At 37.3% G+C, this 18,620-nt stretch overlaps 1 protein-coding gene across 1 annotated transcript; it reads right to left on the minus strand.

Moving 5' to 3' along the window:
* Positions 1-400: 400 nt before the first annotated feature.
* Positions 401-1,594, minus strand: LOC133338327 (glucoside xylosyltransferase 1). Its single transcript, XM_061546502.1, has 3 exons — positions 1,172-1,594; positions 778-1,120; positions 401-717 (listed from the first exon to the last, which is right to left on the minus strand). The coding sequence occupies exons 1-3, from the start codon at positions 1,592-1,594 to the stop codon at positions 401-403; spliced, it is 1,083 nt and encodes a 360-aa protein (XP_061402486.1).
* Positions 1,595-18,620: the final 17,026 nt, after the last annotated feature.

The following is an 18,620-nucleotide window of genomic DNA, read 5'->3' on the forward strand; positions in this document are numbered from 1 at the left end:
CAAAAGACAACTCTATGCAAAATTTTGGCGATATATTTCAATTCGTTTAGACGCTAGAGTTATTACAATAGACAGATTACAACGGACATGCTTAAATCTTCAAGAATAAATATACTTTATAGGGTCAGAAATGATTATTTCGATGTGTTACAAACGGAAAACAAAACTAAAACTACCCTTAATACTATGGTGGAGGGTATAAAAAATGACAAAGTCAAAACTTTCATCCTTAAGTTTAAAATTACTCAATAATTTGTGCTAGAATACTGATAAAGCCGTGTAAAAATCGTAAACTCTCAGTAACACAACATTTAGTAAAAGCATTTTACAAATTAATATACCTTAAAATATATGACGGAATTCCAGTATACTTATAACTCTATTTTATTCTAATAGCAATTTACATATTGTCATTTGCCAAAAGTTTGCTTGCAATTAAAGTCACTAATTTTGAAACTTTGCCACAATTTGAATCGGCAACATGTGGTTCCATTAAGGCTTCTTTTAGAGGCAGTAGAAAATGGCTATATGGATCCGAGCCAATTTGATAACTTTCGATAGCTTCGAATACTACACGGAAAAGAGGTTGTTTGCCAGAATGAAAATAACCGCGATTTCCGTGAAGAATTTTTATTCCATTCGCCGAACTGCAAACACTCATATACATGCAATGGTCGGGGCGGTAGTTGTATTCACACGGCAATACATATAATTTTTCTGAAATAGATATCGTGTTAATTAACTTGCGGAAAAAGCGCCAATGTATTATATATGCACCTGGATGGTAATAAAAGAGAATATTGATGATATCCTGGTCACCCCACGTTATTCTTAATTTGTACTCCTTATATATGGGAAGAACATGCTCTTCCCACTTAAAATGACGCATGCGAGTCAAATTCATGAGCATGACTCCCGAATTTACACCAAGCGATCCATAATAAGGATGACGAGCGAAACGATTGTACCACCCAATATTCGCGTCTTCGTGCTCTGGAGTAAGTGCAGCTATTTGGCTTTCATTGAATTTTGTGAAGAAACTCCAAACGTCCGAAACAGGGGATAAAAATACAATGTCTGTATCCACATACAACAGACTTTCAATCGATTGCAGCAAAGACTACAAAATAGGTTATCACATCTATACATAACGTTTGTAAACATAATTTACCGGCAAAAAAAGACGCTGTGCCGCGCATGGTTTAAACAGCGTTCTCCACTCCGAACCATTAGGAGGAAATTGAAGTGGCAGAATTTGGAAGTCGAAAGCCCCTGGAAACAGGGACTGCCAATCTCCAAGCTTTTCATAAAAACTCGCAATTAAATGGTCTTCGGCAAACACTACAAAGTGGAGCCGATCATTGTTCGGGTTAAAAATCAATGCCGATTTTATCATTGTCAATGTTTCTTGCAATCGTTGACCACACGCTACCACCGCTATGTAATAAATTGGTGATTTATTACTGAAAATATTCATGAAATGCATAAGTGACAATTTGAACATATATATGGTACTGTGTTTCAGCATACTCATAAACATTATCAGTTCCAAGATTTGAGGTAAATCCGAATCTCGAGTTCTTAAAGTGCTCATTATGAATTGAATATAAGACGTATGTAGCAACAACTATGGATATACCGATAAGTATATTTTGCAATTTCATATCATTCAAAGGCGAATTAAACCCCAGTTCCCAATAATTATTAGATGTATTATCTCGTTAGTAAAGCTAACTCCACTGCTCAAGTCCCTGATGTCTTACTAAAATTAAAAACGCTCCACCTGCTACAAACATGAGAGAGGAGAGAATGCCTAATAAAACAAAAACTGTAAGCAAGGCCCAAAACGATTGTTTACGAATAAGGTGTGATGTACACGGCTGAAGAAATGGAAATGTTTAGAAGTAGACATGGGAAACTCGGAAAATCGATTTCAATAATCGACGAACAATCAAAGCAATTTAACGGTGATGCCAATTTTCCAAAATGTCCTGTTATCTTAAAGCATGTTTAAACATGCTTCTGAAATCCATGCGATACCGATGTTGTTGCAAGTGTGAATCTAAATCGATGATAGCAAACCTTTTCGATTTTGTAAAGAGCTAAGCAGAATGTTCGCGTTGAGCATTCTGCTTAGCCCTTTAAGGGCTAAACAGAATGTTCGCGTTGAGCGTTTTTTGTTATCGCGTTAACGCATGCAAAAAGTTAAAATATATTTAACTCCGAAGCGCAGCGCACAGCAACTTTGAGCGTTTGTGTTATCGTTTCCTTGTGGTTGTTGTATTTTCGATAACAAATAACGCGACGGATGGTTCAACGCGAGCATTCTGCTTATGCCACGTTGTTCGACCCTTAATTATGAAGTAATTACTTAGTTCCCTATACAAAATTGTCTGAGCGAACACCTACTTTTGTACGTTGTTCAATTCGAATCACTCTCTGAATCACCAAGAATTTTGTCCCATCTCTAACAATTGAGAGAATTTATCGAAAATAAACTAATTTTAACAGCATGAAAAAATTTTTAAATTTTCAAACTTTTTCAGTAAAATTGAAAATAATGATTGAAAAGTAAACAAAATGCTAGTTTTTATATATGCAGAAGGATGTAAATTTTGTTGTCTACATGATGCAATATGCATTTCTTTCCCCTTTGTTCTAATTAGCGTACAAAACAAGAGACAAAAGTGGGGAACAAAAATTCTCCATTTTTTTTTTAATTTGACATTTGAGGTGAGAAAATATAAAAATGTATTGAAAACAACAATATTTTCAGGAAAAATGGAAAACATGAATCAAAAGTAAAGAGATAGGGGTTGATATTATATTCAGGAGAAAGAGAATTATTTTTTCTATTTAGATCCATATGTGATTCACGCAAATATGTTACAATTTTGGTGTAAAACAAGAAACAAACAGTTTGAAATAAAATAACTCTGATGACATGAATTAAGAATAGTGTTGTATGAACGGGTTAATTCGTGTACGTAATTCTGAGAGCGAACTACGTTGTTCGAATGCCCGTCAGAACATGGCATTAGCCCTTTAACTCCGAAGCGCAACGCATATCAACTTCGATCGTTTATGTTATCGTTTCCTTGTTCAATATAGAATTTTTATATTAAAAGGTATTCATTGGGCTGCATGGTACAATTATAAAAGGTATCTGCAAATCCCAGTTGATTTGATTCCATGGTATAATAATGGAAGGTTGTTGTACAACAATTGTACCATGATTTGATTCCAACGTAATACTAGTGTCGATATGAATTTGGCAAATTATGTTTTTAAAAATCACCCAACAGGAAAATTGGTAACGGATACAATACGAATTTTTTCTTTATTAAATGTCCTCCCGTATTCATTTTACACAATTTGCCTGCTGGGAATGTTTGAGGAAACAAATCTTTCTTCATGGAATAACTTGCAATTCCTAGCATTTTCATATGTGTTACACATATAATGTCTGTTCCCGTACTGCAAGAATCTACTCGATTTTACTATTTTCCTCGATATCATAAAGGAAAAAAGTGTTATCGGAGTAAAAAATAGTAGATTCTTGCAGTACGGGAACAGACCAATAAGTGGCAATGGCTCAATTATAGGAAAGGTGTGGAAGTGATAGAAATTTATGGGTCGATTATTCGAGTTATGGAAAGCAACCAAATTCAACTGGCAACGCCACTGAAATAAAACGTAACATATGGTCTGTTCCTGTATTGCAAGAATCTACTATTTTTACTGCGATAACACTTTTATTTATTTATTTCAAAAATGCAATTTGAATCCTCAAAGGCCGATTTTAGATAAATTGCAAAGCATACTACTTCATGTAATAATAAAATCTTAATGACTATATCTTATAAAGTATTGATAATCCGAACATATAATATTATGAAGTTTTTTAATTGACTACACGTACATATTCATTATGAATTAAATAGAAAACTGAGAGCTACTCCAAATACATTTTTAACATAGCATTATAATTTTAATATATTTATTTCAAAAAATGCAATTAGAAGCCTTAAAGGCCGATTTTAATGAAATTGTCAATCAAATTAGCATGCCCAATTTTAATTTTCACAGATATTGTGGAAAGCTTATACATTTATTTATTTATGTTATGCGTATATTTATGTGAAACCGAAGTGGTTTATAATTTTTGTGTTATATGTGCTGCTTGATAATGAAAATTTCTTTAGAGAATGCGGAAGGTTATTGAATGTTCTAGAGATTCGCACATGAAATGATTTATACATAAATCCGATAGCTCTGGGAACTATTAATTGAGTGGATCTGCTTGAACGACAAAAGGGAAACATATGCAATAGAAAATCGGGAGTTTGTTCTTTAGTAACATTATAGAACAGCATTAATGATCTGCTGTCTATAAATCGCCAAAAAGAGCAGCCGAGGAATAGTTTTACTTTCGGGCTTACGTGATCAAGCCTTTTAAGTGAATAAATATAACGAACCACTCGGTGAATCAACATTTTAATTTTTTCATATTCGTTTTAGTTGTACCGGAGAAAATTTCAATACAATATAATATGTGAGACATAATTAGAGAATGTACCAGTTGTAACTTTACATTGCGAGGTAAAATTAAATCAGTGTTGTACAGTTGGCGTAATGCTAAATGTGTGTGGTTTACAACGTTGTCGATATGGCTGTCAAATGTTAGTTTATCATCAATAATTATGCCAAGGCATCTTTTCTTTTTTCATTTATGATATCGATAGTAAAAAATAAATGGTCTGTTCCCGTACTGCAAGAATCTACTATTTTTTACTACGATAACGAATTTTCCTTTATGATATCGAAGAAAATAGTAAAATCGAGTAGATTCTTGCAGTACGGGAACAGACCAAAAAATAGTAAAAACTCGTAGATTCTTGCAGTACAGGAACAGACTAATTGTAAACGAACAAAAAATGAAGTAGAATAATTCAGAAAAACTAATTTAAGTGATGTTAGGCTCAGTGGAACTGGTTTTTGATGACGAAAATGATGTACAAGGCGTGGCATCTATTAGAAGGCATTCAAGAGATAAATCCAATCCATTAGAACTACCACCCTTACCGTGAGTAGATATTTATGTTTAGAAAAATGTCCAATCAACTGCTCATTTTAGCTTTAAGGCATATTTTCAGTTACCAAAAGATGCCGTTGTGTTATTATTTGAAGCATTTAACCCTGATGTCCGAAAAGTCCGACGGTCAAGAGGAATTCCTCCTCTCTTAAAAATGTGTGCAGCTCTGAGGTTTTTTGCGGAGGGAAGTTTTCAAAAGTTCCATGGCAATGACTTCAACCTTTCATTTCATTTATTTCATCCAATGTAATATAAAAAAGCCAGCATGGCCAATAACGTATACATATTAATTTATATAACAAAAAATCCAAACAAAGAATAAACTAAATAAATTAAAAATACATAACAGTAAAAAACTCTACAAAATGAAATTTAATGCAAACAACTAATATATGCTAAGAAAAGTGGAGGGGAAAGGAAGCATAAGGAATCCTACATAAAAATAACCTACAGTGGTGGTCACGTAATTAAAACATTTACTGTGGTAAACATTTTGGCCAGAATGTTTTTTTTTTAGGCTTTGATCTCTGTTCGTTCTTTTGTGACTGATATATTTTTTGATAAAATATATTCTGTACTACTCGAACAATCGATTTGGTATAATAAATGGCAATATCAATCAATATTTTTTCAAAAATATTCCGACCTTCTTCAATAAAGACTACCGAAATTGAATCTTTCATTTAGGGAAATTTCCATTTTTTGAGTTTTTATTTCAAATATTTATTTATTTTGAAAATTATTTATTGTTTTCTATTAATTCTAGCAATTTCTGGTGCATTCGGACTTTTATTTTCTATAATCAGGGTTATTTTCTGAATGTTAGGTGTACTGTACAAATTTTTGGCAATTTTAATAGATTTTACAGATTTTTTTTTCAAAAATGTTTATCTGTAAATGATTTTATCGGTGCTTAATTACATAATTTAACTAAATTAAAAAGCCTTTTTAAACATATTTTCAAAAAAATGCAGTAAAGTAAAAAATCGGGCCCGGCAAACGTTGTCTTGCCTAGCAATTTTGTTGGTGTAAAATGTTCGGCATTTTAGATTTGTTTTTTTTACCTACACCATAATGTATAGTGTACTGCTCTTTGTAATATTTTGGTATTTATCAGAGCACGCATAAAGTAACATAGAAGTACTAAACATCTACAACTTGATGTTTATGAGCGAGTCTTGCTGCCATTTTTGAAAAAAAAATAAATTAAATAAATTTAAATGCACATATAAGTTTGACTTTCGGATTTAATTACCTTTCCCAATATATTAATATTGGCCCATGGTAGCCCTCAATATTCGGTATTTTGAAGATCTTAAACACGGTCTTTAACAGCATTCTTCTAATTTAATATAATCAATACTTCTTTGGCTGAAATTTTATATTTTGGATGATCATCGAGTAGAAAATGTTCGAAGCAAAAATTTCAAGAAGCCTCCTTTGGGGATTTAGGCACGTTTTTCAACCTAATCAGCTGTAGTTGGTTGTTTTATTTGGTAGCATGAATCCTACTAAAAATTATTAATATTAGTCCACCTTTGTGGGGTTGCACCTAACAGTACCTACAATATTCAGTATTTTGGGGAGTTTGGTCACTTATTTCAACCAAATAGGCTGTAATTTTATATTTTAGATGATCATTGAATACAAAATCTCCTTACAAAAAATTATAAATATTTTTCCAAGTTTCCGGGTAGGACCAATATAATGATATCCCCCATTAATCTTCCTACAAAAAACTAATATATCTTCATTCCCATTGTAGTAGCTGTAATATTTCATTGCGGTATATTGGGGATTAAGACACATTTTGGCGAAAAATACTCTATTTATGTCCAAGTTTTAATAAGTTTCTAATTGAGCTTGCTGTTACACATTTTTGGTATCGGATATATGCGAGGTGTTCTGTTTATAAGTTCAAAGATATTGACAAACGATTAGACATATAACCACCATATAATGGTTGATTTTCCATCCTTGTTTTACCCAAAATTTTACTTGCATTCTATGGAAAACGTGTGCATAGAATGACCGCGTGTAAATTCAATTATAAAATTTTCAATTATTTTTTGTATTCTCACATAAAAAATTGTCAATACAATGTCAATACAATTGAAAAAATTAAATATTTTGAAAATTTTCAATAAGTGGCAAATGTAGGCTTAAAGGAATGATACGCTACTAATTTTCGCCCAAAATATTTCAAAATAACAACTACGATGTGGTGCTACCAAAATACATCGATACCAAATTGGTGGAAATGCAAATATGCTTCATAATATTCTTTTGCAATTTTTTTCGGTTTTTTCCTGAAGCTCCACGAACTTTCTCGAGTTTTAGCGAGACTAACGAACAATTCATTTTTATATACATATACATACATATGTATATAGATTTTCATAGACAATAGTTTTTTCAAGGCAATGGTAATCCAATTAATTGTAGAAAATTAACATATTTTGAGAATTATCCATAATTGACAATTTCTTAAAGATATACGCTGCCCATTTTCGTCCAAAATATATCCAAAAAGAACTCCGAAGAGATGAAACCATAAAGATTCGATATAAAATGTGTGGAAATGCTAATATCTTTCAAAATATATTTTGCAACATTTTCGCGGATTGTTCTTAAAATGTTCTTTCACTAAAATCTTTCCACTTCAATTACAGACTACTAACAGAAACTTTAAGTCAAATCGGCCCAGCCGTTTCTTTAAAATAATTTTCGCGGATTTTTCTCAAAATTTTATTTCATAAAAACCTTCCCACTGTAATTACCGACAACTGAAAACAATTTTAAATCAAATCGGTCTAGCCGTTCTCAATTGATGCGTTAGTATACATTTTTCTTGCTCCATTTTTATATATATATAGATAATTTATATAACAAAAAATCCAAACAAAGAATAAACTAAATAAATTAAAAATACATAACAGTAAAAAACTCTACAAAATGAAATTTAATGCAAACAACTAATATATGCTAAGAAAAGTGGAGGGGAAAGGAAGCATAAGGAATCCTACATAAAAATAACCTACAGTGGTGGTCACGTAATTAAAACATTTACTGTGGTAAACATTTTGGCCAGAATGTTTTTTTTAGGCTTTGATCTCTGTTCGTTCTTTTGTGACTGATATATTTTTTGATAAAATATATTCTGTACTACTCGAACAATCGATTTGGTATAATAAATGGCAATATCAATCAATATTTTTTCAAAAATATTCCGACCTTCTTCAATAAAGACTACCGAAATTGAATCTTTCATTTAGGTAAATTTCCATTTTTTGAGTTTTTATTTCAAATATTTATTTATTTTGAGAATTATTTATTGTTTTCTATTAAATCTATCAATTTCTGGTGCATTCGGACTTTTATTTTCTATAATCAGGGTTATTTTCTGAATGTTAGGTGTACTGTACAAATTTTTTGGCAATTTTAATAGATTTTACAGATTTTTTTTCAAAAATGTTTATCTGTAAATGATTTTATCGGTGCTTAATTACATAATTTAACTAAATTAAAAAGCCTTTTTAAACATATTTTCAAAAAAATGCAGTAAAGTAAAAAATCACACAATGTTTTAATTATGTGGCCACGTCAAAGTCGATGTTTCTCCATAAAAACCATTATTTATGAAAAAATTACATGCAAAAACACCAAATCTCTTAAGTGCAGTATATCGAAGTGTTCTAAATTAAAAAAAAAAAATTAAAAATACTTCAAAAGAATCGAGGGCAGATCAAAAAATGTTTGCCACAGTAAGTGTTTTAATTACGTGACCACCACTGTATATAACCCTCTCGAGCCCAAGAGCAATACTAGAACCACACACATTAAATTTCATATGTATCAGCGCGTATGTTTAAATCTATAATATATAAAAATGATAACGATGGCTCCCCAGCCACGAATTAAAAAAAAATATGCAACCTGTAATCAGCGATTTCTACAAAGCCAACTTCATCAAATACGAGACAAATGCACAAACAATTCCCTCCTATATGCAAAAGTGGAAAAGGTAAACTTAAGAAGGCTCAAAGGAAGCTGATTCCACAATCTTACGACTCTAACTACAAATGATCTTTCACAAATTACAGACGAAAACCTCGGATACAACAACTGAAGGTTCCGAGAGGATCTACACATCACAAACCTACTACACAGTGGTAAATCAACATTTCTTATAATTCTATAATAACACAAAAGGATGCTATATTAAACATACTTATCAAAGGATAGGCCAAGAAAATTAACAAAAATTGGGAAACGTGATGACTACGACCCAAACCATATACATAACGAACAATGGAGTGTTTCTTTTGAAGCCGATGCAAATGACCAGAATTAGAGCCCGAAATTACCTCCAAACAATAGTTTAACGGAGACATCAACAACGACATAGCCACCTTCATATGCTTGGACACTATAGGGCCTCCTAAGCTGGAATCGCACACGGGACAACAGAAGATCAATGTGAGTCGAAAAACTAAGTCTGGCATCAATAATTACACCCAAGCACTTCATTTCATCAACAATATTAATAGTAAAGGAACTAACGCAAATATTAGGCATAGAACCGTCATAGCAACAATTGAACAAAACAGCTTCAGTCTTATTCCAATTTATATCAAGACCATTGGAGGAGATCCACATAGAGAGATATTGCAACGTTGTGTTAGCCAGGTTTTTCAACCTGGCGAGATCAACACTCCTAAAGAAAACATGTATGTCATCCGCATACAAGAAGAGACTACAATTACTAGCAGTAACAGATTCCATGATGTCATTAATGAACATATTAAAATGTAATGGGCCCAGCACAGAACCCTGCGGGAATCCACACCGGATTAGACCAACATCAGATTGGACACCCTTGTGCACAACAAACTGGGATCTACACTCCAGATACGACGAAATTAGTCTACAGGCCGAAACGGAAAACACAAATTTGACTCTAAGCTTGCGAATAAGCGTTGTCAATAAGAATAAGCGTGGTTAATACTGCAGCCATGCCGAAAACCATACTGAGAACTACTCATGCATTTATGATCATCAAGAAACTCCAAAATAGCATATTTAATAATATGCTCTACTATATTTGACATGGCCGACAAAACACTTATTGGACGCAAGTTAGACTGACTGTATGACGACCCTTTCTTCGGAACAGGCACAACACGAGCCACCTTCCAAGCTTGCGGGAAGGATGACGTCATAAAAATACAATTAATGCAAAAAAAGAACAGATATGTATGGAAAAACACTCTTAAAAAAATTAATAGGAATACCATCAAAACCTACAGCTCCAGACTTAATTTTGCGAAGAGCACTTTCAACATCCTCCATAAACACGCAATAAAACCTAAATGACTCTTGAACAAAGGCACCATCAATTCCTACATTCCACCAGGATTAGATTTGTCCACATTACAAAAGTAATCATTAACAGTATTAACATCAATAAAACATCATCACCACAATCTAGACAACCAAAGGACCTAAGGGACTTCCATAATTGACCACTGTTCATACGACCGAACAACTTTTCATAATATTTTCTTCTTTCATTACGCATAACAGCTTTGCAACGATTTCTGCAGATACAATATATACGTCTATTGTCATCAGTAGCCCTTCTGAGCCATTCAAAGTAAGCTAAATCCCTAATCGAACGAGCTGACTTAACCACATTAGAATTTAACCACTCATCGACCACCTTGGCATGACTCAACCCGCAATGTCGGTGATTTTGACCGAAGTTGTCCGGCTAATAGAAGAAAAACTATGAAAAATTTGTGTTGTTTCCAAATTAACAGAGGAGGAAAAAGGGAAGAATATTTTTTTTATTTGAAAACAAAGTTCCCGGTTCCCGGTCATGGTCCCAAAAAAAGATGTTCGTCATTTATATTTAAATAAGAAAAGCTACTTTAGTTTAAAGGTTTAGTAGTGATTTTACCATTATGGAATGTCAACAAATTTCAGTTGTTATTGCTAAACATGACTAAACAGTATAGTATGCTGTCAGGAGAAAGAGAATTATTTTTATTTATTTATTCGATTCCTTTGCAATTTAAGCCAATTTACAATTCATGAGGCCAATTTAAAGTTAATTACAAAGATTCCACCTTATTTCATAGCTACTCAGTATAGAATTATGTATGCTTAATACTTTTATATATATAAAAAAAGAAAAATAATAAATATTATAATTTGTACTAGACTCAAATATGATAATATTGTTACGAATATAAATTTAGATTTAAGTTAATTTAGATGAATTCCGTTAATTTAAGAATTTGAATTGTAACGTAAATTTCTACTACGCAGTTTATTCGAATAACTTCACAACAACAACTACTGTATAGATTTTTCTACATCCTTCCATTTCCTCTTCCATTTTCTATTTTGTTATTGTCGTACAATTCTTGTTAAACGTCATCATTAATGATCGCTTAATTCCTCTTTCTTTGTTACCCCCTCGCCTGTATATGTGTTGTTGTTATTGTTTACTCAATGTAAGTTTGTATGTGTTGTTGTTATTGTTTACTCAATGTAAGTTTGTATGTGTTTGTTGCATTGGTAGATTGTTCGTAATCTAGGCGTTACCAGATCGTCTAGAAACTTCTGTAGCGACAGGCAAGGGGCATATAAATAGAGGAAATTGAAAGGCAGTGAGTCAGTTGTGAATCAGATCGCGAATTGAAACCGTCGAGTAAAGTAAAGTGCAAAGTAAAGTTGTGTGAATAAAATCATTGTAATAATCGTAATCAGAAAGAACCCGCGTTTTATTTGGTACGAATTGTATCGGGAAATAAAACAACGTCTACACGGGAATAAGTAAAACCCAAGAACGTAACAATTGGTGTCGGAAGTGAGATTACGATAATACTACGATGAAGTTTAAGGATCTACGAGTGGAAGACTTGAAGAAGGAGCTCAATAAATTGGAATTGTCCTCTACTGGCAACAAAGCTGAGCTACAAAAACGTCTGTTGGATGAGTTCGAACGCCGTGGTATGAACATCGATACATATGAGTTTGACAGTAAGGATGAAGTGGATTTATCGGAAATGGGCGAATCCAACGGTGGGGAAATCTCGTCAGTAGCTGCCAGGGTTGACGATCTCAGAGACATGCTGGCTAAAATGTTTGAGGAAAATTCCAGAAGGAGCGAAGAGAATTCCAGAAAGTTAGAAGAAAACACGAGACGAATGTTCGAAGAGAATGCCAGAAAGTTAGATGAAAATTCGAGAATAATGAACGAGAAACTCGAGAGCATTACAGAAGTTATTGGAAGGAGAGTGGAAACCGTGGAGGTCCAGATTAAAGAGTTGGATAAGAAAGTGCAGTCGGTTGACGAGAAGATTCTGTCTGTGGATGAGAAATTTCTGGTCCACGACCACAGGTTTACTAATCTGGAGAAGAAAATGTCGGAACTGGAAATTAAAGGTGGTCCGGTGCGAGTTCCTGATAACACACTAAAAATCAAACCTCCTGTATTCGACGGCTCTACGTCATTCAATGTTTTCAAGCTACCGTTCGAGACAGTGTCTTCTAGAAATTCGTGGAACGACAGCGACAAAGCGGTTGCACTACTTCTGGCATTGAAGGGCAGTGCTGCTGATGTTATACAGAGTATTCCTGTCGCTTCTAGGAATAACTATGAAGATGTTATTGCTGCACTGGAACGTAAGTACGGTGGCGAACATAAACAAAACATATACCTTATGGAATTAAGGGGAAGAGTACAGAGGGCAAACGAGACGTTACAAGACTTTGCAGCTGAGGTGGAACGTTTGGTGCTAATGGCGTATCCAGGAGAGAATCACCCATTGGTGGACCGTATGAAAATCGAAACCTTTGTGAATGGCATACGAGACCCTGAGATTAAGTGTGCAATATATGCGTCACCAAAAGCGTCATTTGCCGAAACTGTGTCGTTTGCCCTTGCCCAAGAGACGGCAAGGATAATTGTTAAGCCCCAGACCCACAAGATTCGTCAACTGGAGACCGAATGTTGCGAACCCAAAGCTCTCGTTAACTCGATCAAGGACGCCATGAGGCAGGTAATAGAAGAAACAAAGTCAGTAGGGATGACTAAGCGCAGGATTAGATGCTTCAACTGCGATAAAGCAGGTCATATTGCGCGCGAATGCAGAGCTAAGCGCAAACGATCCAGGTCATCGTCACCACCTCCAACGAAAGATGGTAGAAGAATTGCTCAACAGTCCACCAATGAGTCACCGTTAAACTAAATCGAGCCAGTCCAGCGGGGCATGAACTGGCTCCCATCGACGATGGCCCCACAATCTCCATAGCAATAGTACAACAGAAAAGTCACAACCTAACAGCAACTGGGTACATCAATGGTGACAAGCGAGTTCTGACGTTAGATACTGGCGCATCAAAGTCCATCATAAGATCAGATCTGGTAAAGGGAAAAATAACGCAACTTAATGGAGTCAGACTGCGCACAGCAACGGGGGAGCCCGCGGCAGTACACGGCAAGATTACCCTGAGACTGACTATTGCCAATAAATCGGTGAATTACGAGTTTATAGTTGCCGATATCGTAGACGAAGTGATAATAGGCGCAGATTTTATGATTGCCTTCGGTATGAATCTGGATATGAAAGAGCGTGTGATGGCCTGGTCTAACGTCGAAATTCCGTTAAACGTGGGCTACGATGAAAGTACACCCATTAGACGTCTGACTACGGACCATCCAGAGATAATACAGCCCTGTGCCGAAGCAATAATATGGGTACCAATGAATGGAGATTGTGGAGCCGAGAAGTTGTGGGTGGTGGAACCAGCAGAAAACAAAAACAGTAACATCCTAATAGCGAATGCCCTGGTGAAAAGCAACAAGGACGGATTAATTCCTGTTAGAGTTTTGAACCTGTCGAACAAGCCAATTTTCCGATGTTGGACAATGCACATCAGTTGTGAATCAGATCGCGAATTGATCTGCAAAGTAAAGTTGTGTGAATAAAATCATTGTAATAATCGTAATCAGAAAGAACCCGCGTTTTATTTGGTACGAATTGTATCGGGAAATAAAACAACGTCTACACGGGAATAAGTAAAACCCAAGAACGTAACAATTGGTGTCGGAAGTGAGATTACGATAATACTACGATGAAGTTTAAGGATCTACGAGTGGAAGACTTGAAGAAGGAGCTCAATAAATTGGAATTGTCCTCTACTGGCAACAAAGCTGAGCTACAAAAACGTCTGTTGGATGAGTTCGAACGCCGTGGTATGAACATCGATACATATGAGTTTGACAGTAAGGATGAAGTGGATTTATCGGAAATGGGCGAATCCAACGGTGGGGAAATCTCGTCAGTAGCTGCCAGGGTTGACGATCTCAGAGACATGCTGGCTAAAATGTTTGAGGAAAATTCCAGAAGGAGCGAAGAGAATTCCAGAAAGTTAGAAGAAAACACGAGACGAATGTTCGAAGAGAATGCCAGAAAGTTAGATGAAAATTCGAGAATAATGAACGAGAAACTCGAGAGCATTACAGAAGTTATTGGAAGGAGAGTGGAAACCGTGGAGGTCCAGATTAAAGAGTTGGATAAGAAAGTGCAGTCGGTTGACGAGAAGATTCTGTCTGTGGATGAGAAATTTCTGGTCCACGACCACAGGTTTACTAATCTGGAGAAGAAAATGTCGGAACTGGAAATTAAAGGTGGTCCGGTGCGAGTTCCTGATAACACACTAAAAATCAAACCTCCTGTATTCGACGGCTCTACGTCATTCAATGTTTTCAAGCTACCGTTCGAGACAGTGTCTTCTAGAAATTCGTGGAACGACAGCGACAAAGCGGTTGCACTACTTCTGGCATTGAAGGGCAGTGCTGCTGATGTTATACAGAGTATTCCTGTCGCTTCTAGGAATAACTATGAAGATGTTATTGCTGCACTGGAACGTAAGTACGGTGGCGAACATAAACAAAACATATACCTTATGGAATTAAGGGGAAGAGTACAGAGGGCAAACGAGACGTTACAAGACTTTGCAGCTGAGGTGGAACGTTTGGTGCTAATGGCGTATCCAGGAGAGAATCACCCATTGGTGGACCGTATGAAAATCGAAACCTTTGTGAATGGCATACGAGACCCTGAGATTAAGTGTGCAATATATGCGTCACCAAAAGCGTCATTTGCCGAAACTGTGTCGTTTGCCCTTGCCCAAGAGACGGCAAGGATAATTGTTAAGCCCCAGACCCACAAGATTCGTCAACTGGAGACCGAATGTTGCGAACCCAAAGCTCTCGTTAACTCGATCAAGGACGCCATGAGGCAGGTAATAGAAGAAACAAAGTCAGTAGGGATGACTAAGCGCAGGATTAGATGCTTCAACTGCGATAAAGCAGGTCATATTGCGCGCGAATGCAGAGCTAAGCGCAAACGATCCAGGTCATCGTCACCACCTCCAACGAAAGATGGTAGAAGAATTGCTCAACAGTCCACCAATGAGTCACCGTTAAACTAAATCGAGCCAGTCCAGCGGGGCATGAACTGGCTCCCATCGACGATGGCCCCACAATCTCCATAGCAATAGTACAACAGAAAAGTCACAACCTAACAGCAACTGGGTACATCAATGGTGACAAGCGAGTTCTGACGTTAGATACTGGCGCATCAAAGTCCATCATAAGATCAGATCTGGTAAAGGGAAAAATAACGCAACTTAATGGAGTCAGACTGCGCACAGCAACGGGGGAGCCCGCGGCAGTACACGGCAAGATTACCCTGAGACTGACTATTGCCAATAAATCGGTGAATTACGAGTTTATAGTTGCCGATATCGTAGACGAAGTGATAATAGGCGCAGATTTTATGATTGCCTTCGGTATCAATCTGGATATGAAAGAGCGTGTGATGGCCTGGTCTAACGTCGAAATTCCGTTAAACGTGGGCTACGATGAAAGTACACCCATTAGACGTCTGACTACGGACCATCCAGAGATAATACAGCCCTGTGCCGAAGCAATAATATGGGTACCAATGAATGGAGATTGTGGAGCCGAGAAGTTGTGGGTGGTGGAACCAGCAGAAAACAAAAACAGTAACATCCTAATAGCGAATGCCCTGGTGAAAAGCAACAAGGACGGATTAATTCCTGTTAGAGTTTTGAACCTGTCGAACAAGCAAGAGCAAATTTGCCAATTTTCCGATGTTGGACAATGCACACCAGCTGAAGCTGTAGTTAATTTGGAAACTAGCACCGAAAAGCCAGCAGCCATGGAGAAGAAGCACCTCGACGGCTACATAAAAGAGTGGACACACCAATTATCACCTTCCGAGAGGAACAAGGCTAAGCAGCTATTATGGAAATATGCCTCTACCTTTGCGTTGACAAAAGAGCACCAAGGAAGAACATCAGTGGTGAAGCATGAAATCAATACAGCAGACTCGAGACCCATTAAACAGCCTCCAAGAAGCTGATAAGTGAAATGGAAAAGAGTGGTGTAATAGAACCATCGTCAAGTCCATGGTGCTCCCCAGTGGTCTTGGTCAAGAAGAAAGACGGAAGCACCCGATTTTGTGTGGACTACCGAAAGTTGAATGATGTCACCAAGAAAGACAGCTATCCGCTCCCAAGAATCGACGACACATTGGACACATTAGCCGGGACGTCATGGTTCTCCACCCTCGACCTGCAGAGTGGGTACTGGCAAGTAGAGATCGCCGAGAAAGATAAAGAGAAAACAGCGTTTGGCGTTAATGGGGGTCTCTGGCAGTTCAATGTCATGCCATTCGGACTCTGCAACGCCCCGGCTACATTTGAAAGGCTGATGGAGCGTGTGTTAAAAGGGCTGCAGTGGAAATCGTGCCTCATATACCTGGATGACATCATAGTCATGGGACGCAACTTCGACGAACACATCAAGAACTTAAGGGATGTTCTACAGCAGCTTTCGTCTTCAGGCCTCAAGTTAAACCCAAAGAAGTGCAGTCTCTTCCAACGAGAGGTGAAGTTCCTGGGGCACCACGTGACGCCGGAGGGCATATCGACGGATAAGGAGAAAATTCAAGCCGTCAGAGATTGGCCTCAGCCCCGAAATCTCCATGAGCTGCGAAGCTTTCTGGGTCTCTGCACCTACTACCGTCGATTTGTCCCAAATTTTGCCAACATCGCCGCCTGTCTACACCGCTTGACGCAAAAAGGCCAGAGGTTTCAGTGGGGCAACGACCAAGAAGAGGCATTCAGAAAGCTCAAAGACATGCTATGTAGAGCCCCCATTTTGGCGTACCCTATACCTGGTGGCAAGTTTGCTCTGGACACAGACGCAAGTGCGTGCGGTATCGGTGGCGTCCTTTTCCAGGAAATCGACGGACAGGAAAAAGTCATCGGGTACTACAGCCGGACATTGTCGAAACCTGAGCGGAATTACTGTGTGACGAGGAGAGAGCTGCTTGCTGTCCTTGAGAGCGTTAAACACTTCCACAAATACCTATATGGCCAGCATTTCCTGCTGAGGACCGACCACGCTGCTCTCCAATGGTTGCTGCAGTTTAAGAATCCGGAAGGTCAACTAGCCCGTTGGATCGAGAGGCTCCAGAGTTATGACTTCAGAATCGAGCACAGAAAAGGCGGAAAACACGGTAATGCTGATGCCCTGTCTCGTCGGCCATGCAAGGTAGAATGCAAGCACTGCTCAAAGGCTGAGAATAAAGAGAATATCGTTGATGTCCGACTATTGCAGTTTGAGTCGGGTGAAGATTGGTCGACGGAACAACGAAGAGATCCCATTCTGGGCAAAGTAATTTCGGCCATGGAAACGGGCAAGCGACCTAGTCGCAAAGAAATTACCTCCGAAAGCCCTCTTTTAAAATCCTATTGGGCCCAGTGGGACAGTCTACTTATAAAAGATGGTTGCCTATATCGCAAATGGGAAAGTGAGGACGGTAAATCTCACCGGAACTTGATCGTCGTCCCAGAATCCAAAATAAGAGATGTCTTGTCGGAGTTTCACGATGGGCCAAGTGGAGGACATCTTGGCATAGCAAAAACCGCTGAAAAGGTAAAGCAGAGATTCTACTGGGTCGGCTGTCAAAAATCCATTGCCGACTGGATCGCCAATTGTGAAAGGTGCATAAGAGCTAAAGGTCCAACACGGAAGAGTCGAGGCTACATGCAGCAGTATAATTCAGGAGCCCCTTTTGAAAGAATCGCAATGGATGTAGCTGGACCGTTCCCAACAAGCGACTCTGGGAACCGGTATGTCTTAGTGGTCATGGATTACTTCAGTAAATGGCCAGAGGTTTATGCTATCCCAAACCAAGAAGCCAGGACAATTGTGGATGTGTTCAGCAAAAATTGGATTTGTCGCTATGGTGTTCCATCTGAGGTTCATTCCGATCAAGGTAGGAATTTTGAATCAGCGATCTTCAAGGAAATGTGTGACTCCTACGGAATCAAGAAAACCAGAACGACGCCCCTACATCCACAATCAGATGGCATGGTGGAAAGATTCAATCGCACCCTGGAAGAACATCTACGG

This window comes from Musca vetustissima, unplaced genomic scaffold (genome assembly GCF_032173495.1).
Source record: "Musca vetustissima isolate MV318-11 ecotype Yass unplaced genomic scaffold, APGP_CSIRO_Mvet_v1 utg808, whole genome shotgun sequence".
In the NCBI taxonomy this organism is placed as follows: Eukaryota; Metazoa; Arthropoda; class Insecta; order Diptera; family Muscidae; genus Musca; species Musca vetustissima.

Coding starts and splice junctions, on each gene's coding strand:
- LOC133338327 (XM_061546502.1), bottom strand. CDS start 1,594: ATGAGCACTTTAAGAACTCGAGATTCGGATTTACCTCAAATCTTGGAA. Junction 1,121..1,171: donor CACAGCGTCTTTTTTTGCCG/GTAAATTATGTT, acceptor CCTATTTTGTAG/TCTTTGCTGCAATCGATTGA. Junction 718..777: donor TCTCTTTTATTACCATCCAG/GTGCATATATAA, acceptor TATCTATTTCAG/AAAAATTATATGTATTGCCG.